The sequence below is a fragment of the Sander lucioperca genome, chromosome 8, assembly GCF_008315115.2.
Source record: "Sander lucioperca isolate FBNREF2018 chromosome 8, SLUC_FBN_1.2, whole genome shotgun sequence".
Classification (NCBI taxonomy): Eukaryota; Metazoa; Chordata; class Actinopteri; order Perciformes; family Percidae; genus Sander; species Sander lucioperca.
Window position 1 is genome coordinate 41,384,244 of NC_050180.1, and position 26,779 is coordinate 41,411,022.

General features: G+C 40.0%; 2 protein-coding genes across 4 annotated transcripts; both read right to left on the reverse strand.

Annotated features, from left to right (window-relative positions):
* Nucleotides 1–860: 860 nt before the first annotated feature.
* On the reverse strand, nt 861–26,130 carry LOC118495607 (galactose-specific lectin nattectin-like). 3 transcript variants are annotated; one of them, XM_036004407.1, is made up of 8 exons: nt 15,581–15,661; nt 15,229–15,291; nt 14,913–14,943; nt 14,511–14,593; nt 10,396–10,530; nt 10,059–10,170; nt 9,522–9,903; nt 861–1,029 (listed from the first exon to the last, which is right to left on the reverse strand). In XM_036004407.1, exons 2-7 carry the CDS (start codon nt 15,289–15,291, stop codon nt 9,842–9,844), a joined length of 486 nt encoding a protein of 161 aa, XP_035860300.1. In that variant the 5' UTR covers nt 15,581–15,661; the 3' UTR covers nt 861–1,029; nt 9,522–9,841. The 3 variants fall into 3 exon arrangements, 1 of the variants encoding a protein (XP_035860300.1); XR_004898087.1 differs by lacking the exons at nt 10,059–10,170; nt 10,396–10,530; nt 14,511–14,593; ... (1 more) ...; nt 15,229–15,291; nt 15,581–15,661 and adding exons at nt 24,318–24,320; nt 26,110–26,130; XR_004898088.1 differs by lacking the exons at nt 10,059–10,170; nt 10,396–10,530; nt 14,511–14,593; ... (1 more) ...; nt 15,229–15,291; nt 15,581–15,661 and adding exons at nt 17,208–17,214; nt 24,436–24,447 and having other exon boundaries at nt 9,522–9,898.
* Nucleotides 1,126–3,284, reverse strand: LOC116046618 (galactose-specific lectin nattectin-like). The gene is made up of 7 exons (XM_031295016.2): nt 3,255–3,284; nt 2,969–3,031; nt 2,664–2,688; nt 2,344–2,426; nt 1,816–1,950; nt 1,527–1,638; nt 1,126–1,381 (listed from the first exon to the last, which is right to left on the reverse strand). The coding sequence occupies exons 2-7, from the start codon at nt 3,029–3,031 to the stop codon at nt 1,317–1,319; spliced, it is 483 nt and encodes a 160-aa protein (XP_031150876.1). The 5' UTR covers nt 3,255–3,284; the 3' UTR covers nt 1,126–1,316.
* Nucleotides 26,131–26,779: the final 649 nt, after the last annotated feature.

A 26,779-nucleotide genomic window follows, 5' to 3' on the forward strand; every position in this document is an offset into this window, starting at 1 on the left:
ATGTTGGAAAGTCAAATTGTTGCTGTTTTTTTCAGTTTGTATGTTTGTCCTTTTTGCGACTTCTAATTTTTATGTAATTTTTTCATAGGAAAAGATGGCCCACTCACTTTTGTACTGACCATCCGAAATCCAATTTCTGCCTACACCACTGGGGTAAGTATTCCTTTAATACAATAACATAATTCTGAAATGGATTATTCTTCATGAGTATCTTTACTTTTGGTGCTTTAAGTATATTGTAGAGTCTTCATTCAGACCTACGTTAGGCCAATGAGGTGCGGGAAAGGGAGAACTTGTGCGGACGCGTGTTCTGGGCTGCCAATTAACCAATGTCCAATACACTGAATGGGGTGACCCATTATTTAATGATGTTGCATGCTTACATGCTCTATAGCACAGGTATATTTCAGGTTTGTACATTTCATCTCAGGTAAGTTTAATTTATCTCTACAGTTAAACACAAATCAAATAATACTGCTGACACAGTAAAAAGATGTTTGCCTTCCCCTTTGCCACACACCTGTACCTGTGGCTGTTGATTTCTAGAAGCATTTCCTGTGTCAATGTTCCACCTGGTGGTCACACACAGAACTGTAATTTTATCCCGTAAGAGAAAATTCATGACTCAAAACAAAAAGAAACGCAACCTTTAAAAAAATTTTTATGTTATTATTTAATCTATTCATCAATGTGTTTATTTGTATATTGGATTAGTATCTTAACCTTGTTTTTATTTTAATTATTTAAGAAAAGCAATAACATATTATTCACAATTATATAATTATTTGTCCCTTTAGAGAAAACAAGAGTCAGTAAGTCAGGACCAGACACTGTTTGTGACAATATGTCTTTTATTTTTGAATGCTTATTGATTATAAAGTGAAGGAAAACATGAATAAAGAACCCAACACACCAGAAACTCCTCTTGTATCACAGAAAATTCTGACAAAATTTGGATTTTATTTTCTATTTGGACATTTTTGAAGAGAAGATCGTCACCACTCATGTCTGGTAGGTGGATGTTGTTACCTTTAGAAAGAGCTGACAGACAATTATTTGAATGTTTTCTGTATTTCATTTTGTGTTATTTATAGATTTAAAGTCCAATAACTGATTATGTTTTTCTCCAGCTCAGAGAGTCAGTTTCCTTCTAATGTTAAAACTCAAATGTGAACCGTTTCCTAACTCTTCAGATAATAAACAAGTGAGAGTGAGTCTGTCAGCAGAGAGCTGTTTCTGTCTGCAGAACAAACTGAAAGAGGATCAATGATAGAGATTATAGATGAGCTGTAGTGAGATCATGATGGAGGGAGGCCTCACAGGTTCTTGGAGCAAAGGAAAGGAAGTATTATGTTGCACGGCGCGTCGTTCCAGTTTATTCCTGTAGAGAGAGTTTCCAGAGTTTTAAGTCTTAACTTTTTATCTTTCAGACTGGAACATACGACTACCTGCTATAAGTTTAGAGATCATTTTTGGATCATCATGTTTATTTAAAAGACAAGATGTTTCAAATATTGTTTTTTTACCCAAATAGTTTATCAGAAGACAGTGCTCCACCAGAAGGAAGTTGTCAGGCTGCCCCCAAGCCCAGCTTTTGTAGTCGAATGTGGATCCATCAGACCACATCCACACCCCCTCCTGGAGGAGAGAGATTGGTTCAAAGTCAAAGAAAATCAAAAGAGGATCCTCCTTTTTTCTATTGTTTTATTTAGAGTAATTTTCCTCTTTCTGTTCTTTATTTCTTTCATCAAATTTCATTTTCTCGATAGCTCGAGAGATGAGTGACATCACTTCCTGTGATGATAAAAGTCTCACCTGCACTGAGTCAGAGCCTCCCATCCAGGAAGTTATGTATGCACCGGTCACTTGGTTAATGAAGGTTCTGAGGAATACATGTTCCTCTTCTGAGTGGACTGAAGCCAGATTCCCACCAGCGGCCTTGCAGAAGCTCTAATGGAGACAATATAATAAGTTAAAAACATTTAAGAAAAAAACATAAACCTAATCACAATTTTAACAGATGTAATCTCAGGACATCTCATTTATATACTGACATACCTTTGGACAATGCAGGACTTTTACTGTAACAAAGTATTAATACTTTTAGAGACTGTCCTCTCCCAAAAAACAGTCCCATAAGTTGTTTGTTCAAGCAGCAATTAGGACTCATATTTAGGTTTATAGTGGTGGCGCCCTCTAATGGCCGTAGTAGTTATGACGGCAGCAAAGCAGGAAGTAAAGTGATTTATTTTTTGCTCCTGTCATAACTACTACGGCCACTAGAGGACACCGCCACTAGAAATCTAAATATAGGTCAGGACAGTCTTGATAAAACTGCTGTACCTCTGCATCGACCCAACTCTTCCACTGGAAGTTGAAGCTGAAACAGCGAGAGCCGAACTGAGTCCAACCAGGAGGGCAGGAACCTTCAAGACAATGTTGGAATAAAGAGAAAGTTAGATTCTTGTTACGTAGCAGTTTGTATTTTTTGTTGAGTGTGTGTGTGCTTCCTCCCTCTCTTCTCCAGCTAGTTGGTCATTGCTTGTGCTTACTCAGCTCCCTGGATAAAGGAGGGAGGAGACCTTCATTGTGCCGGCCGGCAGCAGACTGCACTGAGTGAAGCTGATCGACCTCAGTCGACGAGTCAGAGATACTGTACTGACCTGGGGAGGAGGTTTGTCCACAACACTGTGATCACAAAAAGACGTATTAAACACGAGCAGTCTAATTACAGGACTACTCAACTCAACTTTATTTATATAGCACCTTTGATACAAACATTCAGCCCAAAGAGCTTCACAGAACAAACTTATCTAATGTTTCAGCTTACAGTTTGCACTCAGCCTACATTAAAACTAGTAACATTATTTAATAACTGTCTCATAATCTTACAGGTTGGCTGCATTATACTGCATGTGCAACACATAGAGTTGTTTTTTAAATTAATAGTTGCATAGTTTTTACTTACAGATGGAGCCAACAGTCCGATGGACAAACAGAGCAACAAATCAAACTGAAAGCCTGATGCCATCTGTGGAGAGACGTTAAACAAAATATATAAATGACATAATGACATAATAAAGACATAAATGCAGACAATTAATGACTGTGATCAGTGAGACATTTATCACATTAAAGTATCCTGCTAGTTAAAAGTGTATTATATAATATAAATATGGTTTAATATTTAGATTAATATTTAATATAAAATGTTCTCTCGATGAAATTGTGATAATAAATTGAAATATAATTACCTTTGCTGAGGTGATGAGTGGTTGACACAGAGAAGATCAAGCTGATGACTGTCAGTAAAGGAAGATATTCCCTCTTTATATAGTTTATCAAAGCGCCGCAAGAGAGTACGTCTGCAGCCTTTAAGTTCCGCCCCTCTATTCCAGTTGAGAGAGACCCTTATCAAGCAGCGTGGCATCTGAAAATCTTGATACCTAAAAAACATGTTTGAATCACTGATCGATATTGGTGATGCTTGGAATGGATCAAGGAACAAGTAAACACTTTTATTACACAATTATTTTCCAGTTAGAGGTGGAACATTAACAAATTGCAGCCTACATGCCAACATCCTTGTACTTTAATCAGGTATTGCCTTTTTTTCACTATATACTCATACTCCACCAAAACTCAGAGGGAAATATTGTACTTTTTACTGCAGTACATTTATGTGACACAGTTACTTTTTACATAAAAAAAAAACGATATGAAGCTGTACTTATACTACTAATCTACACAGTATTATACAAAGTATCTAACTAAATTGACTCCACGTTAATAAACTACAACATTTAAATGCTCTTACTTGATACAGAAAATATGATATTCTATAATAATATATCAAAGGAGCTAATTGTGCACATTGATTATGATGATGACTTTTGATTTGAAGAATATTTTCCTAATACTTTTACTGAGCAACATTATTATGTACCACAGTCATTTAAAGTAGCTGTGATGAAACCTCTGCTTAAAAAAACTCTTTTGAGCCAGAGGTCTTAGCCAACTTTAGAGCACAGAGAAGACACTGGTGAAAATTACAAATTACCTTCTAACTTCTACAGACAAAGGACTTGTCTCCATACTCGTCTTATTAGATCTTAATGCTGCATGCGACATTGACCATCACATTCTATTACATTAACGTAGACACTGAAACATTTAATTGGCATTAAAAGAACCACACTAAGCTGGTTTAAGTCCTTATCAGCAGATCGATCTCAGTTTGTTCATGTTCAGTGTTGGGCAAGTTACTCACGGAGTGTAATATTTACTTTTTTCTTATTAATCTTTAAAAAGTATTACAATTACTTTACTTAATACTTAGTATCAAATGTTAATTCTACTTTATTGGAACAATAATTAACCTTTCAGGAGGAGTCAACAATCAGCCAAACTGCTTAACTGCAAACATTCTGCATTCAGGCTGTACACAGGCCTATTGAGTTCACTCTGCTCACAGCGACATGTTGGAGTATCAAAGCTTTTATATAATGACAATACTTCCAGCTGTTGAAAGTATTCCTCTCTCTATCATCCTTCGTTTAGCTTTTTGGCTAGTAGCCGAAGTGACCTGCCCTGACCTGCCACACGCTTAATTATGACAAGCGTACATATTAACATCCCCACTCGCTCGCTTTGAATTCTCCGGACAATTTTGTACTCGGGAGCTAGCAGCTTAAAGCCCGCTTAATGTCTGATCTAACTGATACAGACATTTGCATTCTGACCATCGATGTATAAAGAGAACTGGATACAGCAATAGATATGGAGCCCCGTTCATTCCTATAAGAGTTGCTCAGTGGCACATGAAGCCAAAAAACTCTCCTCTCCACTTCTTCCCACTGTACAAATTGAAGCCAAAATCTTCCAGATATGGGCGCTGCCATATTGTCAGTTTGGAGCCAGAATCTGCGTAGTAGTAATCGAGTGGTGGAGCCGCGGCATCAATATCCCGCCCACACACCCCGCCTGACCAATGGCGAGTCAATCGCTGCTTGAATGAACATGGAAATTCTGTCGACCATCGCAGTGCTGTGCTCAGTCTGTCATCTTTTGGAAAATAAAAATTAAAGAATAGACTCTAATTTAGCACAGCAGGTAGGATCCGAGAGAGCACACTGGCACAACATTTTGAAACGTATAGTGACAACAATACAGTTTCTTAGCGCCTGCGGAGTGCCCTTTCGCTACGATGATGACCCGATGGGGTGGCCACACAATGGGAACTTTTTGAGCAGTTTGGAGTTAAATAGCCAAAGAAACAAAGGCAGGGGAAATCCCAATTACCTTTCCTCCACTGTTTGCGATGAGTTTATTCAGTTGATGGCTGAAAAAGTCCTGCGTGCCATTGTAACAGAAGTTAAAGTTGGCAAATGTTTCTCCATCATTGTGGACTCAGTGCCCGATGTTACTCACATTGATCAGCTCGTTTTGATAATGCCAGAAGAAGAGTGGGGAGCCTGTTGAGATGTTTTTAAAATTCATACCACTACATGGTCATGGCCCAGAACACATGGAGACAATGCTCAAGTGTGCGTTAAAGGATTTGGACATTGATTTAATGGATTGTTGCGGGCAAAGTTATGACAATGCCAGCAATATGGCAGGAACATATTCTTCTCTTCAGGCAAGAATAGGAAATGAAAATCCTCATGCTGACTTCATACCATGCTCTGCACATTCTCTTAACTTAGTTGACAAATGTGCAGCTGAATGTTTCCTAGAAGCAATGTAATTGTTTGGCTTCATTCAAAGTCTATAAAACTTTTTCACAACTTCAACACGGCTCAGGGAGATTTTAACAAGCCCACTCACAAAGTGTGGGCGAGGTCTGACTCTGAAGAGCCTTTCTGCCACACGATGGTCTGCCAGAGCTGACGCAACAAATTTTCTGAGATTTGGCTACAAAGCTATTCAAGATGCGCTGAATGAAATAAAAGCTGACGATGGAACCCCCAAAGCTGCGCAATATGAGGCATGTCAATTATTAACAGTGATGGGCAATCTTGAAACTCCTGTTAGGACCATAGTGTGGGATGACCTTCTCAAAAGAATCAATTTAACCAGCAAAACATTGCAGTAGGTGCAAATTGATATCAGTCATTTCACAATCCCTATCCTGTGCAATTCACTTGGACAGTTTATAGGAAAGGCCAGGAATGATTTGGACACCTATGAAACAGAGGCCAAAACTCTTACAGCAACTGATGAATACAAGGCAGATAGCCAACGAAGTCGAGTGAAGAAAGTACCGTTCAGTGAGACACTTATTATGTCATATGTGACTACTTATCACAGGAATTGCAAAGACGTAAGGACGCATACACAAATGTGTAGGAGAAATTTGGTTTGGTCATGGACATGTATCAGAAACTCAGAGAGCTTGGCCTAAAGGATGCTTTTCCTAACGTGAATACATTAACGTAACATAACAAAGTGTTCCAGAGGACTTTTTCTTTGTTAAAACACGTGAAAACATACCTGAGATCGACCATGAGGGGGAAAAACTGACTGCCTTTGCCCTGCTTTTAATTGAGAATGGATTTCCAACCTTCCAGGACTTTGATAACATCATCGAGGACTTCACCTTATTAGGTAGTTAGTTTAAATTAAATAAATGAACAATTTGCATTTGAACAGTTAAATATAGCCTACAGTAGATGCATTAAAATACCTAATACCTAATAAATAAGTTAATACTAATAATAATCACGTGGCAGTTTAAAGTAATCTTGTTTATTCACCAAATAACAAAGTATCTGTTTTGGAGGGGGCCCAAAACAACGCAGCAGGTGTAATCTTTCCGTTTAATATGGCTCTGCCTCCAGGTAAAGTTCAGGGTGCACAGACCGTGTGTGTGTGTGTGTGTGTGTGTGTGTGTGTGTGTGTGTGTGTGTGTGTGTGTGTGTGTGTGTGTGTGTGTATGTGTGTGTGTGTGTGTGTGTATAAAGAGTCTGGCCTTGGATTTTGTCTCTACATTTAGAAATCTTCTGGATCAATGTTTGTGAGTTAATCTAGGAACATTTGAAAACACATGTCTGACTTACTTTTGTTTTATTAATTATGGTTTGTTGACTTAATATCATTTTAGCTTAGGTTGTACTGATTTAAGAGATATGAAACATTTGAAGATACTCCAAGAAATGACATCACAATAAGTTAAAATACCAATGTAGGCACTGAAGGATTATCTCTATTACTGAGTTCAAAGGGTTCATTTCCCATCGACTCTCCTCACAGTTCACAAAGATACCAAGTAGATTTAACATCACAATTCTTTATTGATATTAATGAGACTTAACACAACATTTTTCACAATAAAAGTGTACCTGTAAATGAAGGGAATTATGTCAATAAACTGGAATAATGTGAAACATCTGGGAAGGAATTGTTGCGTTTCATGGACGGTAGCTTAACATTGATCTTAAATAATGGCAGAATGGAAGCTAATATAAAAACAGAAGGGCTGTACAATTAATAAAATGTTGATCGCCATTTTGATTTTGACTCAAAATCACGAAAACTATGAATTCAAGAAAACCGATTATTTTGCACATTACGTTTTGCAAAAGTATAAAGGGAAATTTTACATTTCAAGGTGTTTTCACTGTTGATTTATTTAACAGTTTCACTGTTTTTAAACATCTTTCCGAGCAAGCTTAAAGGGAGGTTTGTTATTATTTCCAATATACACTTTATATATTGTTTGAAATGGTCTTTACTCCCCGACAGCATAAATAACTTATGGGCTCTGAAAAAGGTGTGAAAAAGATCTGTCATCTGTAGCTGTTGTAATCTTGTAAAACGGCCACCAATCAATCCTTGCGGTGCGCTTGGAAATAACCAATGAAATGTCTCTTTGACCCGCTGAGCCTGAGCTTGAAGAACGTTGTCGCCGGAGTTACTGCAAGTCTACTTTGAACAGAGGACAAAACTCAGCAAAAGTTGCTGCTGCCGCAGTTATTTACAACTGCCCAACCACCTGCTAAAATTATTAACATATGCAGATGATAACAAGCTGTTCCTTTATCAGAATTGCAGCTCTGTTTCAATCATCTTTCCTCTTAAACACATCAAACAATACCACTGACACACCACGCTGACACCGTTTGCTCTCCACCTGTACCTGTGGCTGTTACTATTATTACTGTAAGCATTTCCTGTGTCAATGCTCCACCCAGTGGTCACACACAGAACTGCATATCCATTCATGACACAACAAGTTACATTATGGCTCCAACATGTATTTTGATGCTGATACTTTTGTACCTTTTACAAGTAATATTGTGATGGTTGGGGTCCGGCTGGCTGTGAGTTTCTGTTTTGTTTTCCACTGGTTATTTCTGTTATGCTCTCCTGTCAGTCTCTCTGTTGGCCCTGCCTCTCTGTGTCTCTGTTTTTCCCTCCTCCCCTCCTGCCCGCGCCGGCCAGCTGATTACACACACCTGTTCGTCATCCCACCATTACCTCTCCAGCCGTACACACCTGCCAGTCATCAGCTACAATCAAGCACAGTATTTAAACCCCAGATCCACTCACCATCTTCGCTTGATCGTTGTTTCTGCAACCTCGGTGATACAAGCTCCAAGCTCTTCAGAAATCCTGTATATTTCCCTGTGTCTGTTCCCTTGTCTAACTCTCTGTGTTTTTTCCATTCTCTGCAGTTATTACATCCATCATTCTGTCTCCAGTCAGCTGGCCTCACCAACCGGTCCCCTCCTCGCGGCGTCCTGCTCCACTCTGCCTCCACGCCTGCTTCCAGTCTTCCCCTCGTCTGCTCCTCGGCTTCCCTGCTTCCAGTGCACCTTCCTCAGCTTCCTCGCCCTCGGTTTCCCCGTCCTCCCTGAGTCCCCTCTCCTTTACCCTTTCCTTTATTTTTCAAATAAACATTTTTGTTGAACCTTAGTCCTGTGTTTGGGTCTGTTCTGTCACACGTTGTAACAAATATTTTCATGATTGTCTCTAATAACTAGAAGTAGTATTTCTGCACTGTGGTTTCAGGTACTTTTAGTTCCACCGTGTGTCAGGATACCTCGATACAGACCTACATGAAGTTACACTTGTTTTGGGTTTGATTTTGTTTTTCTCTCAAACATTCCATAAAAAGTCAAAATAAACTTTATTATCCTGTATGAGTAAATTCATGTGATCTTACATGTTTCCTCAAAAGAAAAAGAAATACAACACATTCAAATCAACTTTATTATCGTATTACCTAACCTATTCATCAATGTCTTCATTTATAATTTGGATTAGTATCTTTACATTGTTTTTATTGTAATTATTTAAGAAAATGAATAAAATATTCACAAATATAGAATTATTTGTCCCTTTAGAGAAAACAAGAGTCAGTAAGTCAGGATCAGACACTGTTTGTGACAATATGTCTTTTATTTTTGAATGCTTATTGATTATAAAGTGAAGGAAAACAGATGAATAAAGAACCCATTTGGACTTTTATTTTCCATTTTCGTCACCACTCATGTCTGGTAGGTGGATGTTGTTACCTTTGGACAGAGCTGACAGACAATATTCAGTAAACTAAAATGGAAAAGATGTCAGAGTATTTGAATGTTTTCTGTATTTCATTTTGTGTTATTTATAGATTTAAAGTCCAATAACTGATTATGTTTTTGTCCAGCTCAGAGAGTCAGTTTCCTTCTAATGTTAAAACTCAAATGTGAACCGTTTCCTAACTCTTCAGATAATAAACAAGTGAGAGTGAGTCTGTCAGCAGAGAGCTGTTTCTGTCTGCAGAACAAACTGAAAGAGAATCAATGATAGAGATTATAGATGAGCTGTAGTGAGATCATGATGGAGGGAGGCCTCACAGCTTCTTGGAGCACAGGAAAGGATATACTGTTTGACACGGCCTGTCGTTCAACTTATCTGTAGAGAGAGTTTCCAGAGTTTTAATGTCTAACATTTTATCTTTTTGAGACTGCAACATACGACAACCTGCTATAATATAAGTTTAGAGATCATTTTTGGATCATCATGTTTATTTAGAAGACAAGATGATTTATATGTTGTTGTTTTTTTACCATGATAGTTCATCTCAAGACAGTGCTCCACTCCACCCAAGTTGTTAGGCTCCCCCGCAGCCCACTGTTTGTAGTCGAATGTGGATCCATCAGACCACATCCACACGCCCTCCTGGAGGAGAGAGATTGGTTTGAAGTCAAAGTGAAAACAAAAGTTTTTGTTGTTGTAATACTTATTTCAGCCACAGGAGGATCCTCTTCATTTTTTACTGTTTTTATTTTTTTTATTTTATTTGGAGTAATATTTGTTTTTCTGTTCTTTTGTTCTAAATAAAGTTTAATTTTCCCAACAGCTCAAGACGAGCGACATCACTTCCTGTGATGATAAAAGTCTCACCTTCACCGAGTCAAAGCCTCCGATCCAGGAAATTCTGTTTGCACCGGACACTTTGTAAATGAATTCTCTGAGGAAAAAATATTCCTCATCTGAGTGGACAGAAGCCAGATTTCCACCGGCGGACAAGCAGAAGATCTAATGGAGACAATTCAATCAATTTAAAATATTTAGAAACAAACAAACCCCACATTATTATTAATAACTTTATTTATATACCACCTCTTAAAACAAGAGTTTACAAAAGTCAAAAGCAAGGTATTCACAGATGCGATCTCAGGGCAGTATTACAGTCACAGGGGACATTTTTATAAATTTGTTCAAGCAGCAATCAGGACTCATATTTACAGTGAGGAAAATAAGTATTTGAACACCCTGCTATTTTGCAAGTTCTCCCACTTAGAAATCATGGAGGGGTCTGAAATTGTCATCGTAGGTGCATGTCCACTGTGAGAGACATAATCTAAAAAGAAAAATCCAGAAATCACAATGTATGATTTTTTAACTATTTATTTGTATGATACAGCAAATAAGTATTTGAACACCTGAGAAAATCAATATTAATATTTGGTACAGTAGCCTTTGTTTGCAGTTACAGAGATCAAAGGTTTCCTGTAGTTTTCACCAGGTTTGCACACACTGCAGGAGGGATTTTGGCCCACTCCTCCACACAGATCTTCTCTAGATCAGTCAGGTTTCTGGGCTGTCGCTGAGAAACACGGAGTTTGAGCTCCCTCCAAAGATTCTCTATTGGGTTTAGGTCTGGAGACTGGCTAGGCCACGCCAGAACCTTGATATGCTTCTTACAGAGCCACTCCTTGGTTCTCCTGGCTGTGTGCTTCGGGTCATTGTCATGTTGGAAGACCCAGCCTCGACCCATCTTCAATGCTCTAACTGAGGGAACGAGGTTGTTCCCCAAAATCTCGCAATACATGGCCCCGGTCATCCTCTCCTTAATACAGTGCAGTCGCCCTGTCCCATGTGCAGAAAACCCCCCCCAAAGCATGATGCTACCACCCCCATGCTTCACAGTAGGGATGGTGTTCTTGGGATGGTACTCATCATTCTTCTTCCTCCAAACACGGTTAGTGGAATTATGACCAAAAAGTTCTATTTTGGTCTCATCTGACCACATGACTTTCTCCCATGACTCCTCTGGATCATCCAAATGGTCATTGGCAAACTTAAGACGGGCCTTGACATGTGCTGGTTTAAGCAGGGGAACCTTCCGTGCCATGCATGATTTCAAACCATGACGTCTTAGTGTATTACCAACAGTAACCTTGGAAACGGTGGTCCCAGCTCTTTTCAGGTCATTGACCAGCTCCTCCCGTGTAGTTCTGGGCTGATTTCTCACCTTTCTTAGGATCATTGAGACCCCACGAGGTGAGATCTTGCATGGAGCCCCAGTCCGAGGGAGACTGACAGTCATGTTTAGCTTCTTCCATTTTCTAATGATTGCTCCAACAGTGGACCTTTTTTCACCAAGCTGCTTGGCAGTTTCCCCGTAGCCCTTTCCAGCCTTGTGGCGGTGTACAATTTTGTCTCTAGTGTCTTTGGACAGCTCTTTGGTCTTGGCCATGTTAGTAGTTGGATTCTTACTGATTGTATGGGGTGGACAGGTGTCTTTATGCAGCTAACGTCCTCAAACAGGGCATCTAATTTAGGATAGTAAATGGAGTGGAGGTGGACATTTTAAAGGCAGACTAACAGGTCTTTGAGGGTCAGAATTCTAGCTGATAGACAGCTGTTCAAATACTTATTTGCAGCTGTATCATACAAATAAATAGTTAAAAAATCATATATTGTGATTTCTGGATTTTTTTTTAGATTATGTCTCTCACAGTGGACATGCACCTACAATGACAATTTCAGACCCTCCATGATTTCTATGTGGGAGAAGTTGCAAAATAGCAGGGTGTTCAAATACTTATTTTCCTCACTGTACCTTTCAAGTGGTCGCACCCTCTAGTGGCTGTAGTAGTATGACGGGAGAAAAGCAGGAAGTAAGGTAACTTACTTTTATTTTCAAACGGGACATGAACCCCGGTCTCCTCGGTGAAAGTCCCCCACCCCCCAACCTGCCTCATTACGAGGACATTTGGCGCTCTTTTACTTCCTCACCTTACTTCCTGCTTTGCTCCTGACATAACTACTACAACCACTAGAAGACACCACCTCTAGAAATCTAAATATAGGTCAGGACAGTATGGAACTAAAAGTTAAATAAAGATAAATGCACACACTACATTCACATATGCACACACAGGATTCATACATGCACACACATGATTCATAAATACACACACAGGATACACAAATGCGCACAAAATTCACAAATACACACACAAAATTTAAAAAGCACAGAAGATTCACAAATGCATACAAAATTCATAAATGCACACACAATTCAGAAATGCAAACAACATTTACAAATGCACAGGACAAGATTCATAAATGCACAGGACAAGATTCAGAAATGTATTTCTGATGCACACACAAATATATCTTGATTTACAAACTGCTTGCGGTCTGTGAACTTCACTGCATTTGTGTGTGAATTTTGAGACTGCCCTGACTTGGCTCGACACACAAATGCCTTTTTTTAAACAGGGAATGTTCTGCAACCAATCAGATATCTCCCTTGTTTTAGCCAATCACAAGAACGCACCCCACGTGGGGGATTGTTAACTTATAAGCCAATCACATGAACGCGTTCACACAGCGCTATATGAATGTGGGTGGAGTCATCCATTCTCGTAGTAATTCACGTTACGTAATGTTTTGCTCAACTTTAGGAGCTCCACACAGTCTGACGAGAAAGCGGCAAACTCCATACCCAGTGAAAGTCACCGTTTCTCGGAGCTCTGGCTGGCTGCCAGCTGCCGGCATTACTTTCGTATATTTACAGTTTGAATTTTGTCATGCCACTTATAGAACATCTACCCCAAGGTCTTATAAAGCTAACTATGGTGTCCGATTTCAATTTAATGCATTTTTGTGAACATTAGGGGTCTCCTCCTCCATCCAGCCGCAGGCTTTATCAATGAGACTCGCACACAAGAGGCGTTTATTTCCATGATCGTTTGTTTAAATAACGCAACATACATATCCATTATGAGATTAACTGGAACCTGTGGTAAGAGATTGCTGGCGTAACAAGCTCGCTGTCCGCGCTCTCAGTCACACACAGCGGCCATTTAGCAGGAAGAGAGGAGCTGCAGGCCCTGGAGCTCTGTCAGGGCAGCGGCGTTTGGTAGTCCATTAACCCAAAAAACGGTGACTTTGCGCGGGCATGGAGTGTCGTGGGCTGCCAGCCGTGACGGAGCTCCATATACCTCCCAGCAGGCCCGGGCGGCGAGGCAGCAACACAGGCAGCACCGGCCGCTGAACTCCCGACACACAGTCGGACAAAATTTGCAATTAGCCATCAATTTTCGTAAAACGGCCCATATTTGACCTCTACATAGTTGATTTCTCGCCTAAAATGTTGTCAGAAGTGAATTTAATGATGAATAACATGAAAATTGTTAAAAATGTCCCGTTGTTGGTTGTTGCTTCGTCTGCAAGTTCCGAGTTGGCAGTGGGCGTGACTTATAAGTTCGACCAATGACTCCTACACCACATTCATATAGCGCTGTGTGAACGCGTTCATGTGATTGGCTTATAAGTAAACAATCTCCCACGTGGGGTGCGTTCTTGTGATTGGCTAAAACAAGGGAGATATCTGATTGGTTGCAGAACATTCCCTGTTTAAAAAAAGGCATTTGTGTGTCGAGCCAAGTCAGGGCAGTCTCAAAATTCACACACAAATGCAGTGAAGTTCACAGACCGCAAGCAGTTTGTAAATCAAGATATATTCGTGTGTGCATCAGAAATACATTTCTGAATCTTGTGTGCATTTGTAAATGTTGTTTGTATTTCTGAATTTTGTATGCATTTGTGAATCTTCTGTGCTTTTTACATTTTGTGTGTGTATTTGTGAATTTTGTGTGCATTTGTGTATCCTGTGTGTGTATTTCTGAATCATGTGTGTGCATGTAGGAATCCTGTGTGTGCATTTATCTTTATTGAGACTCTTTTAGCTCCATAGAACAGTCCTGATAAAACTGCTGTACCTCTGCATCAGTCCAACTCTTTCCCTGGATGTTGAAGCTGAAACAGCGAGAGCCGAACTGAGTCCATCCAGGAGGGCAGGGACCTTCAAGACAATGTTGGAAAAATTAGTTAGATTCTTGTTACATAGCAGTTTGTTTTTGTTGTGTGTGTGTGTGCCTCCTCCCTCTCTTCTCCAGCTTGGTTGGTTATTGCTTGTGCTCACTCAGCTCCCTGGATAAAGGAGGGAGGAGCACCCACGATTTACTCATCTTTTCCTTTGTTATTCCGGCCTCCAGCTTCAACATGGAGAAGAGAGGAAGGAGGCGCACACACACAACAAACAATACAAACCCTTACGTAAAATTATATGAACAAACACGCCAAATACAATCAGAGCAACGAGTCAGAGATACTGTACTGACCTGGGCAGGAGGATTTAGTTTCTTCACAACACTGTAATCACAAAAAGACATTCTTTTTAGCATTTACACGAGCAGTCTAATTACAAGACTACTCAACTCAACTTTATATATATAGCACCTTTGATACAAACATTCAGCCCAACGTGCTTCACAGAGCAAACTCAGCCTACATTAAAACTATAAGTAACATTATTTAATCACTCATAGTCTCATATTTAGTCTCATAATCTTACAGGTTGGGAAACCACTGCATTATCCTTCATGTGCAACACATTGAGTTGTTTTTAAAATTAATAGTTGCATAGATTTTACTTACAGATGCAGCCAACAGTCCGATGGACAAACAGAGCAACAAAGTAAACAGAAAGCCTGATGCCATCTGTGGAAAGACGTTAAACAAAGTCAACATACTGCAGACAAGGACATAAATGCAGACAATTAATGACTGTGATCAGTGAGACATTTATCACATTAAAGTATCCTGCTATTAAAAAGTGAATTATATAATATAGATATGATTTAATATTAAATATATTAACTAATATTTAAAATGTCTAAATATAAAATACACTTACGTTTTCTCAAAATATAAAATGGCCTCTTGATTAATACAGGATTAGTTATTATTTACAATAAATAATAATTTATAATAGCTGAAATATAATTACCTTTGCTGAGGTGATGATTGGCTGACACAGAACAACAAGCTGATGACTGTCACTAAAGGAAGATGTTTGCTCTTTATATAGTTTATCAAAACGCCTCAAGTGAGTCTGTCTCCCGCCTGCAAGTGACCCCCCTCTCTTCCAGTCCTCAGTGAGACCCTTATCAAGCACCATGGTATCTGAAATATTGAAACCTGATGAAATGTTTGAATCACTTATTGACATTGTGGTGCTTATGACAAGGAACAAGGAACAAGGAAACTTAAACTTAAACACACAAACTACAGTCTACATGCCAATATACCTTTTATGGCCCTACATTTATGTGATACTTAAAATAGGGTGACCAGATTTCCCGGAACTAAAACCGGGACACTTTCCACGTGACCGTAGTGCTCGTGCACGCACATGGTTTTTAACGTGAACATGTGCCAGCCCAGGTCAGACATAGACACAGACAGATTAGACACAAGTTTGCCAACAGCACACATAGGCCTACTGCTCACAACATAATGGGGTATCTCAGTTAATATTCATGAATTTTCTTGGTATGTACATACATATCTAAGAAATAATATTAAAAGACACTGAGTGAGTTTCGTGTGGGACCAACTTTATTTTTCAGAATTAAAGTATTCTTTTGGAAAATGCACCCACTGAACTTGTGAAAAACTTTGTGAAAAGGTATTTTTCATTGCATGGTACTAAACAAATTATTTGGAACTGCTGCCACAGGCTTGAACTAAAGTTATGGTAACACTACATGAATTATGAATTCATGCATGAATTAACTCATCATTTGTGCATTACTTCATTCCTTTTTATCTTATGAATCATCAGGAATTGACATGAGTTCATAGCCTCTCATTCATGACCTCATGCATGAACAACACATCTACTAAAGCATTAGGTAAGTTTGGTACATCATTATGTACAAGTTGTGTTCAAATCACAATTTGCGCAGTGATGACCACATTTTCTTGCAGAAAAATAATCATGATCATGCTTAATAAATCATAATTCATAATGATGTGCCCACATACCTAAAGCTTTAGTTGTGTTCATGTATGGTAACGAGTGACAGACTATGAGCACGTCAATTTCTGATGAGTCATGGGATATTAAGGAATGCAGTAACACATAAATCATTAATTACATAATGCATAATAATACATAGCCTACATCAATTAATTCATGCATGAATTCATGTACCCTTACCGTAAAGTGTTCCCAGTGTTATTCTAACCAACAACACATACACACATTTAATCTCATGTGATAGAGCAGATAGCTTCCCTATTGGAAACATTCATTCCGTGTATTTGTTAGAGGAGTGAATTTGCTCAAGAATCAATTTGTTGGCTGAAACATATTTTGTACATATCTGTACATACTGTCAAGATGTCTCTGCTTTGCTCGTTTATGATCGCCAAACACTTTTCAACATTCGAATATCTGCTGATATATTGTCTGAAAGACATGATTTGGGAGACTGCTGGACCTCGAGGCTTCCTCCTTTGCTGTCGAATATACCTGAGTACCTGCACCGTTCACCTGTTGTTCTTCCCCGTAACACGCTACAGGCAACGGGGAAAGCGTGGAGGTGTGCTGGCCAGATTCAAGGCTTTACGTTCTTGCTGGGGATGAGAGACCGCTGGCTCCGTCCCCTTGTCCCTGGATCACGGGTTATTTCCGAGGCCCACCTGCTGACGGCACCATCTTCTCCCTTGTGGGCTCGGATCCGCTGAGGTGGGGTGGGCACAAGCCCTACCTGCTACGCAAAGACTTCGAAAGAGTCATACATGCATTTATTACGTCCCGCTTAGACTACTGTAACTCTTTGTATGTTGGATTGGATCAGTCATCCCTTCGTCGGTTACAGTTGGTCCAGAACGCAGCAGCTCGACTTTTAACCGGGACTAAAAAGCACAACCACATTACACCGGGTTTGGCCACGCTCCACTGGTTTCCTGTTTGTTTCAGGATTGAATTTAAAATTGTATTAATTGTCTTCAAGATCTTAAATGGGTTGTCCCCTTCTTATTTATCGGAGCTCTTACATGTCCACACACCTGTCAAAGCACAGAGGTCTAGGAATAGTCTACCTATTCATATAAGAACAGCTCGGACCATTGAAACATTCAAGTCCTTGCTTAAGACCCATTACTATGCATTGGCTTTCAATTCAAGTTGAGCTTTGATATCTTGACCTTTTTCTACTGTTGGTTATTTTGTATTGTATATTGTGTATTGTCTGTGTGTATTATCTCTTTGATTTTTGGAGCTTGTTAAGCACTTTGGTCAACTGTGGTTGTTTTTAAACGTGCTATATAAATAAAATTGAACTGAAGTGAACTGAACAAACAATCATTTTAATGTAGTTTATCAAAGTGGAGTCACTTTGATAAACTACATTAAAATGCTTTTACTTGATACAGAAAAATGTAATATTCTATAATATAATACTCTGAAAGAGGCCATTCTGCATAATGGGTACTTTTACTTTTGATGTACTTTTGATTTGAAGAATATTTTCCTAATACTTTTACTTGAGCAACATTTTAAACAGGTTTTGGTTTTGTACCACAATCATTTAAAGTTGCTGTGCTAAAACCTCTGCTTAAAAAACACTCTTGATCCAGAGGTCTTAGCCAACTTTAGATCTATATTTAATCTCCCCCTTCTTTCTAAAATCCTTGAGAAGGTAGTCGCTTATCAGTTGTGTTACCTTCTACATAACAATAGTTTGTTTGAGGATTTTCAGTCAGGATTAAGAGAGCATCATAGCACACAGACGGCACTGGTTATTGCAGGACTTGTCTCTGTACTTGTCTTATGAGATCTTATGCTGCGTTCTATTATCTCTCTGTCGGAGTTCTGACGAGAAACACAGGACGTTGCCTAGCGACACGCACCAACACGCCCAACACTTTCCCACTCGGCCGAACTCAGAGGACACCGAGCAAGAATTTCGATACGGAATCCAAGATGGCTGCGCCCTGTGTGACTTGTAAGTATGAATTGGTTTCATTGTTTTTGGACCGCTTTGGTTGTTTAAATGACGATTTCAATCACTCGTATTACTGCAATACCTTACTGCGTCCCTATCACTGCCTGTGGGTGTGGGAATCCGTCTTGTTGTGAGTGCAATATTGAAGGAAGACTTGTTTCAAACGGGTGTTGCTAAATGTGGCTAGCGTTGCTAACAGAAGATAAACTAAAACATGAAATAAAGTGAAAATTTTAGAAGTTCAAATGGCTGCGTTTTGATAAGGTGGGGTAATAGTCATAATCATAATCAAAAAATGTAATGTAAGTGCTAGAAGCTTGTAGGATTGTCTTGCACCTAATTTACTTTAACCTGATAGTTATATGTAGCCTAAACTACATAAACAAACTACAGTTTTACTAGAAAAGTGCTTTATGTGGATGACTCAATGTTGCACTGTGTGTTGAACTGGTATTTGACTTTGCAGTATGATAAAGTGTGATAGAATGATAACTGTGTATTTAAGCATACTGCCCAAAAGATAAAGAGATAATATACAGTGTTTCATTTTTAGTGTTTATTGATGGGGACATGGAGCTGTACTGGGACCAGGAGAGGACCTGTCCCTTTCCTGGGCCCTTGTTTCAACAACAAGCCAACCCAGCGGCTGGTTACTACTTGGACCAGGGGCTCATGACCTCGGTTAACTTGATGTGCAGACCTAAGGTCATTTTTACAATTCATTGTCTGTCTGGTTTTATTTTCTAAAAAAGCTTGTAAAACATCAACCCTGTTGTTCACAGTCAATCTACAAACATTTTCAGGAAAAATTGGGCTGTCAGAATATTTGTGTTGCATTGATGTCACTTGAATGTGAAATAAGTTATGGGACCATAAAGACAAATGAAAAAATAAAACGGAAATTGAATCACTCAGATATTTATTGAAATCGCACACAAAAGAATAAAAGCTAAGCATATTTCCTCTTTAAAACAGTTGTCTCATGTCTTTGGAGTCTTGGAGCTCAGAAATGAACATTATAACTTATACAGAACTAAAACTATTTACATCTTTCCAAAACAGTCCAGGCGTTTTTGCCCTCATGACATTTATTGATGCCAAGCCTCAAAACAGGTCCTGTCTGCAATAACACAGAGGGCCTCATCACATGCTTTGCATTTCCAGGGGGTGGCCTGTTTGACCTGCCTTGTCTGCCTGCAGTTCACACATGATCTTCTACCATGTAAGGCCCTCTTGCTGGTCTCTGTTTGCTCAGACGTTGGTACAGGTACATGATCACTGTTGCTGAGTGGGGCATCAACTGTGACACCACAGAGCTGGGCTGTCAGCTCCTCCAGAAAAGCCCTGTGGGTCATGGGCTGTTGCTGCTTCTCTGCACAAACGTCCTTGTGAAGCAAGTAGCTGTTGGTGGCAGCAATGTCCAGAAAATGAAAAAAACAATGTCCTGTACCATCTCATTGTTTTGTGGTGAACTGAGTAGTATTGAATGAGTTGATATATTCCATTCCATATACCTCCCATGTTCCTGTTGTATTCTGTGACAGGGGTCGGGCATGGAATGGATTTGGTGGTCCAGCCTCCATCCTGAGTTTTTACCCTTCTCTGAACTGTGCTGCCAGAGAATGCCAGGTGAATTGTGGAGCCATAGATATAGAACAATAGATATGACATGACGTCATAACAAATGGCATAACTGTCCGCCATCTTACTAGGGTACTGTTTACAATTGTCACCTATGGCAGCAAGTATGGTTATCAGCTGTGCAGCTCCTAACTGCTTTACCAGAAGGACCGAAGAGACCCAGGAGGCTGGCATCACTTTCCACGTGTTAGTAGGAGTAGATAAAGTATTTTTTTCTCTTCTTTTTTTTAACTATAAATACAGAAAAGTTGGTGAACTAGCTAGCTAGCTAGTTACGTTACCTAGCAACTGTTAACGGACCGGCTGAGATGTCAGTTATTGGTGATTGCTAGCTAGCTCTTAACAGCATTTATGAACAGCAAACATTGTTTTAGTTGATTGATTTTTTTTTAGTTGATTGATTTTTGACCTCAAATAAGACATTTAGTAACGTTAACGTTATAACAGGTTTTTTGAACACGTCGTTAATATTACCCCTACATTGACTGCTGCGGCTGATTTCACTCAATCTGTGTTATGTTTTCAGTTAAATTAAAGTTAACGACAAGTACTCTTCTTTACTCCTAAATCTCATTTTATAATATCTCAAGACAAATCCAGCAAGCTAACGGTACGTTAAAATGTAACGTTACACATAAAGTTACGTTACACAAATCAACATTAGCCACATCCAGCAACACGGAGCCCTAACCGACCAGCAGCACTTAACGTTACATTTTCACCAGCTAACGTTAGCTCCCCAAACATTAGCCATGTTGAATCCTGCTGTCACTCATCATATATTAACATCTAGTGTTGTCAACTTACCTCATGCCTTTACACGATTTTCCTTTCAGTAAAGCAAATTAAAACTTAATAATCCATGTCTTGGTGAGGTAAAGTAACTTCAATCCAGAAAGGATTCCTACTTCAGCAGCAATGTCTCCGCATTACTATCGTAAATGTAATTTCCATAACATAACGTTAGCGCAATGAAAATTGCGACAAGTCCATCAGCAGTTGTGGTGAAGTCATTCTAGTCTTTATCAACAAAAACTCATTGAAGCTAGCGAGGCTCTTCAACTACTCCACTCATCGTCTAAACTAACTCCATGCCGGCCGGTTGACAGAGAGAAAACAAACACTAAACAGGAAGTAGCGAGGTTGATGGGAAATGTGGTCTTATAGTTGAGATAAAATCTACACACATAAATAAATGGATTAATAAATTACAGTTGGATGTTTCTCTCATGTGTCTTATCGTAACTACCGCTCTATAGACCATAATACTGAATCTGTTTAGGATTTCTACGTTAAAAAATATTGTTTAATGTATATTAGCCATTCAGAATACCAAAGACAGTTTTTACATATTAAGTTCAGGCAAAATTGAAAAAATAAAATTATTACCTGCAGTATAAATGCAAAATTATGAGCTTATCTTTATAATCGAACGAAATACTTGTTCTCTTGGAGCTATATCAATCAAAATTCCACCCAAATCTCTATTTTTGTTTCTTTCTAGAAAGGCACAGTTGTCTTACAGTCATTACTTTAAATTAAAACCACTATTGATGTATTGGTAGAAAAATATAAGGATTATAAAGACAACATGAGCCATCCTGGAATGGCAAGTATGAATTACATGTCATATCTATTGTTCTATATCTATGTGTGGAGCAGACAGAGACTTCCCGAGTGTCCATCCACTTGACAATAACCAGAGGGCCGTCACGGATCCACCTGATGGTGCCCCTCAGATCCTTTTTCTTTATGGCATTTGTGGTTGTGCGGGGGGGGGGGGGACATCCTCGTCTGTTGTCCCTGTAGGTGCCGCATGCTCCAAAGTTCATACTGTACAGATCCTTGAATAACATCATAAACATTGTAGCCACTGCCTAGGTGTGGTTTGTTTATGACGGACATATGCCAGTCCTTCACCAGAAGCAAACACAGACTTCCCTGTGTATACAACAAAGTCCAAAGTGTACCCAATGCTGCTGTCTGCCAGTACAAACATTTTTGAAGCCCCACTTGGTTGGCTTCGCCTTCATGTATTGTGTCATGCCTGTGTGGGCCTTTGTTGCCACCGTCCTCTCGTTCACTGAAAGGTTCTGCCGTGGGTGGTAAAATGCTCTGCATGACTGTCTGATGTCATCTAAAAGGGGCTTCAGTCGAAACAGCCGGTCATAAGCTGGTGTCCCTTTCTTCCTGTCGTTTTGGACATCTTCATCAGGGTCACTCATGTGAATGTTCCAGGAAATGACCTGATACCTGTCACGTGCCAGCACTGAGTGGGGAAATTGTATCTTTCCTCCAGTAGTCCCGGATATTTGTAAGTCTCACCAGTGCAAAAAAGAAAGTGAGTCCTAAATATTTGAAACATTCTTGAACAGTGAGGTTTGTCCAAGAATATGTTTTGCCACTGGCAATGTTTTTTGCAGGGTGTGTGTTTGTGTTATTGCACAAAGTGTTTGCTACATTGTCACTGATAAAAAGTTTGAAAATGTCCGGTGGTGTGTAAATGGATGAGGTGCTAAGCTGATTTCCTGGCTTTCTTGCTGGGATGAACCTTTTGGGCACTGGAGAGATGTCTGGCTGTCTCTCAGTGTTCCATGATAGGGTTAGGGCTGCTGGCTGTGGTGATCTAGATCTAGATCTAGAGGATTAAAGGACAATTGCAGCGCAAAACAAACCTACGGATTAATAACAGATGAGTACCCACTCTGTCGTTCTCTGGGACATGTTTTCATGCTAATTGATTGTGTTTGTAGCTTGAACGAAGCTAGCGCGGACCGCTGATTAGTGTAGTATTCTGGGCACAGGGAAAGTAAAAATAAATCGCTATTTTGTACCACTAAAAAGGCTCAAAATATCACTAAACTTCAACGGTAGCATAATAAGGTCCCTACATGTTAACTGAAGCATTGAGAACTTTGTAAGTGTACAGACAGTTAAACGCTAACGCTAACTTCGTTCAAGCTACAAACACAATCAGTCAAATTGTCAATCAAACTTCAAGGACAATTAGGAAGAAAACAAATAAAAAGCTTTTATGTAACTCAAATATTACATTTTATTTCCACAAATAGGCCGATTTAAAAAATGTTTTTTTAATATAATATAATAATAATTGAATGAGGGCCCAGTTCTGCCCAGGGTTAGGGTTAGGGTTAGCCTGAGGGCTGTGCTAACATTTTTCTTTTCTGATTCAGATATCAGCCAGGTGGGAGCCACCTGCCACTGCCTTCATACGCCCCACTGCCTGCCACTGCCTCACTTGTTGCCAACGAGACTTTCTTGAAGGACCAAACCTTATTGCTAATTGACCTCATGCAGCTGCAAATAGAGGCAGAGGATAAGGGCCCTCCCAGGTCCCTCCAGGACCTGAACCAGCGCCTGAAGCTGTCCAGGAAGTCCAAGAAGCTGCTGTGGGAGGATATTGCTGGCAAGCTGAGCGATCATTTCAAGGAGACCTTTGCAGACAAGGTGGCTCGCAAATGTAACACGTTGGTGGAGGACTACAAAAAAGTAAAGGACAACAATTCGTCCACAGGGAAGGGCCCTAGTAGAATTCAGTTTTTTGCTGAGATGGATGACCTCTTGGGAGGTCACCATGATATAGTCTTCCCTGTTGTGGGAACAACCACAGGCCTGGATGTGCGCAGGCCAGATGCACTGCAGGTTAGTGTGTCTGCACCAGACATCTCACCTGCACAGTCCACAGCGCTGCCTCACCTGTGCGTCCGACCAATGCCCCCTCTCCAGCTCCATCCAGCCCTCCATCACCTCCTCCGTCCTCCTGTGTTCCTCCTCCCACTGTTACCACCATGCCCCCTGAGACCCCAAGGAGGCCACGCAAGCGCCAGAGGGAGGATGACCTGTTCGCATTTCTTAAGGAGTCCGAGGCAGCCTCCAAAGCAGCCTCCCAAAAACGCCACGCTTGAGACCCCTGGCACAAAATCCCAGGAGGGATTCCAGAGTTTGCTTGCCCAGGTGGTGGGGAAGATGTTTTTTTTGTTTTTTTTTCAGTCATGTTAATGTTAATGTATGTCGGTATGGGTTGAATTGTATACATGCCGTTATACAGTTTATTTACTTTACTGTTACTTCCTCAGAAAAGATGAGATTTTATGAAATGTAATATTATATACGTTTATGTTATATAAATACTGTCTATTTACTGTTAATATTTGAGAACACTGAAAAAACAGGAAAGTTGAGGCACCCCTGATAATTATATAAAAAGCCTTTTTTTTTTAAATTAGCTTCATGCCAACACGTTTCAACTATTCAGTTTTCATCAGGCCATGATAAAAACTGAATGGTTGAAACACGTTGGCATGTAGCCAATTTTGAATGAAAGCTTTATATTTATCAGGAGTGCCTCAACTTTCCAGTTTTTTCAGTGTTCTCCTGTGTTTTGTTGTGGTTTGTCAGTGGTCCAGACTGCCAGGATGTTATTTGTGAATGACCCCAAAAAAAGGAAACAAAGCACAGTTCTGTGTAATTTAAATTATTTCAAGTCATTTCAATAAAATATTGTTTCAATCTTAACCAAGCCTTGTCATGGTTGAATTTTACCAGTCTTTTCAGTTGCAAAAAACACCTCACTGGCCTGTGAAGCACAATGAAGCATTAAGCCCAAAAAAGGCCAATTTCTTTTTAGGAAGGACAACACTGTTGTGGCCAATTTGGCCTTTGTTTGTGGTGTGACTGATTCACCTCTAGTCTCTAACTCTAACTCTAACTCTAACCTGACTGACGGACGGTCTACGGTACGACTTGAGCTAACCTGAGTGCGGACAGGGCAGAGAGGAAAGACGACAGAGTGTTGCCTGAGTAGGCCATCTGCTCTTGGCTTCGGTTGCACAGAGCAGTTAGCCGCAAAGCTAGCGGCTGGCTGCGGAGCTAGAGGCTGACCAGGCGTCCATCCCTAACACCAGGCTCGGGATCCGGGAGCAGCAGGCTAACTACCACCACAAGCGGCAGGTTACCATCAGGCCCAGGATCCAAGGGCAGCCATCAGACACCAGGCTGGGGATTCAGGAGCAGCCAGCTAACATCAGGCCTAAGCAGCTCAGTGTTCCAACTGGGATTAAGGTATCAAGATGGCCACAAAAGAAATTAAAGAAGACATAGAAGAGCTAAAAACAGCCATGAACATGATGGGTGAGGAATTGGCGACCATAGCCAAACAACAGCGTACTTATAATTAATCTTATGAATGAAATCTCTGAACTAAAAAAGTCGAATGAGGAACAGCAGCTCAAGATTAACTCTTTGGAAGCTTGTGTATCTGACTTGGAGCAGTACACTCGGATGAATGATGTCTTGATAACTGGATTGAAGATTAAGCCTTGGTCTTATGCTCATGCTCTGAAGGGGGATGTGAGAGTCGAGAGCGCAGAGCATGATGATTCAACTGAGGATCAGGTAACAGCCATCCCTCATGACAAAAACATATCCATAAACAGACACAACATTGAGGCATGTCACATTATTCCATCAAGAAACCAGAATGACAATCACGTTGTCATTGTACGCTTTCCTAACAGAAAGCATGAAACTGACCTGCTCAGACAGGGCCGCAAATTGAAGGGCACAAATGTTTACATCAATGAGCATCTAACCAAAACGAATGCAGATATTGCAAGAAAGGCAAAGTTCTTGAAGAAACAAGAGTTTATTCAAGCTACCTGGTCCTCCAACTGCAAGGTGTTTGTTAAACTGAATGGCCCACCAGAGCAGGCTAAAGTTATGTGTATCAGAAGCATTGAGCAGCTCGACAAGTTTGGAAGTACCTAGTTCAAATTCCTATCAGTTGGTTCATGTAGCTTTTATATTATTTTATTTTTCCATTGTTAAAGCTTTAGCTGTTTTATATGTTGTTGTTTTTTACCCTTATAGTTCATCTCAAGACAGTGATCTGTTCCACCACTGCTAGGCTCCCCCGCACCCCACTGTTTGTAGTCGAATGTGGATCCATCAGACCACATCCACACCCCCTCCTGGAGGAGAAAGATTGGGTCAAAGTCAAAGTGAAATCAAAAGAGGATCCTCCTTTTTTTCTGTTTTATTTAGTTATTTTCCTCTTTCTGTTCTTCTTCATCAAATTTCATTTTCTCGATAGCTCGAGAGACGAGTGACATCACTTCCTGTGATGATAAAAGTCTCACCTGCACTGAGTCAAAGCCTCCGATCCAGGAAGTTTGGTTTTCACCGGTCACTTGGTTAATGAAGGTTCTGAGGAATACATGTTCCTCTTCTGAGTGGACTGAAGCCAGATTCCCACCAGCGGCCTTGCAGAAGCTCTAATGGAGACAATATAATAGGTTAAAAACATTTAAGAAAAAAACAAACCTAAGCCCAATTTAGGACATCTCATTTATATACTGACATACCTTTGGACAATGCAGGACTTTTACTGTAACAAAGTATTAATACTTTTAGAGACTGTCCTCCCCAAAAAACAGTCCCATAAGTTGTTTGTTCAATCAGCAATTAGGACTCATATTTAGGTTTATAGTGGCGGCGCCCTCTAATGGCCGTAGTAGTTATGACAGCAGCAA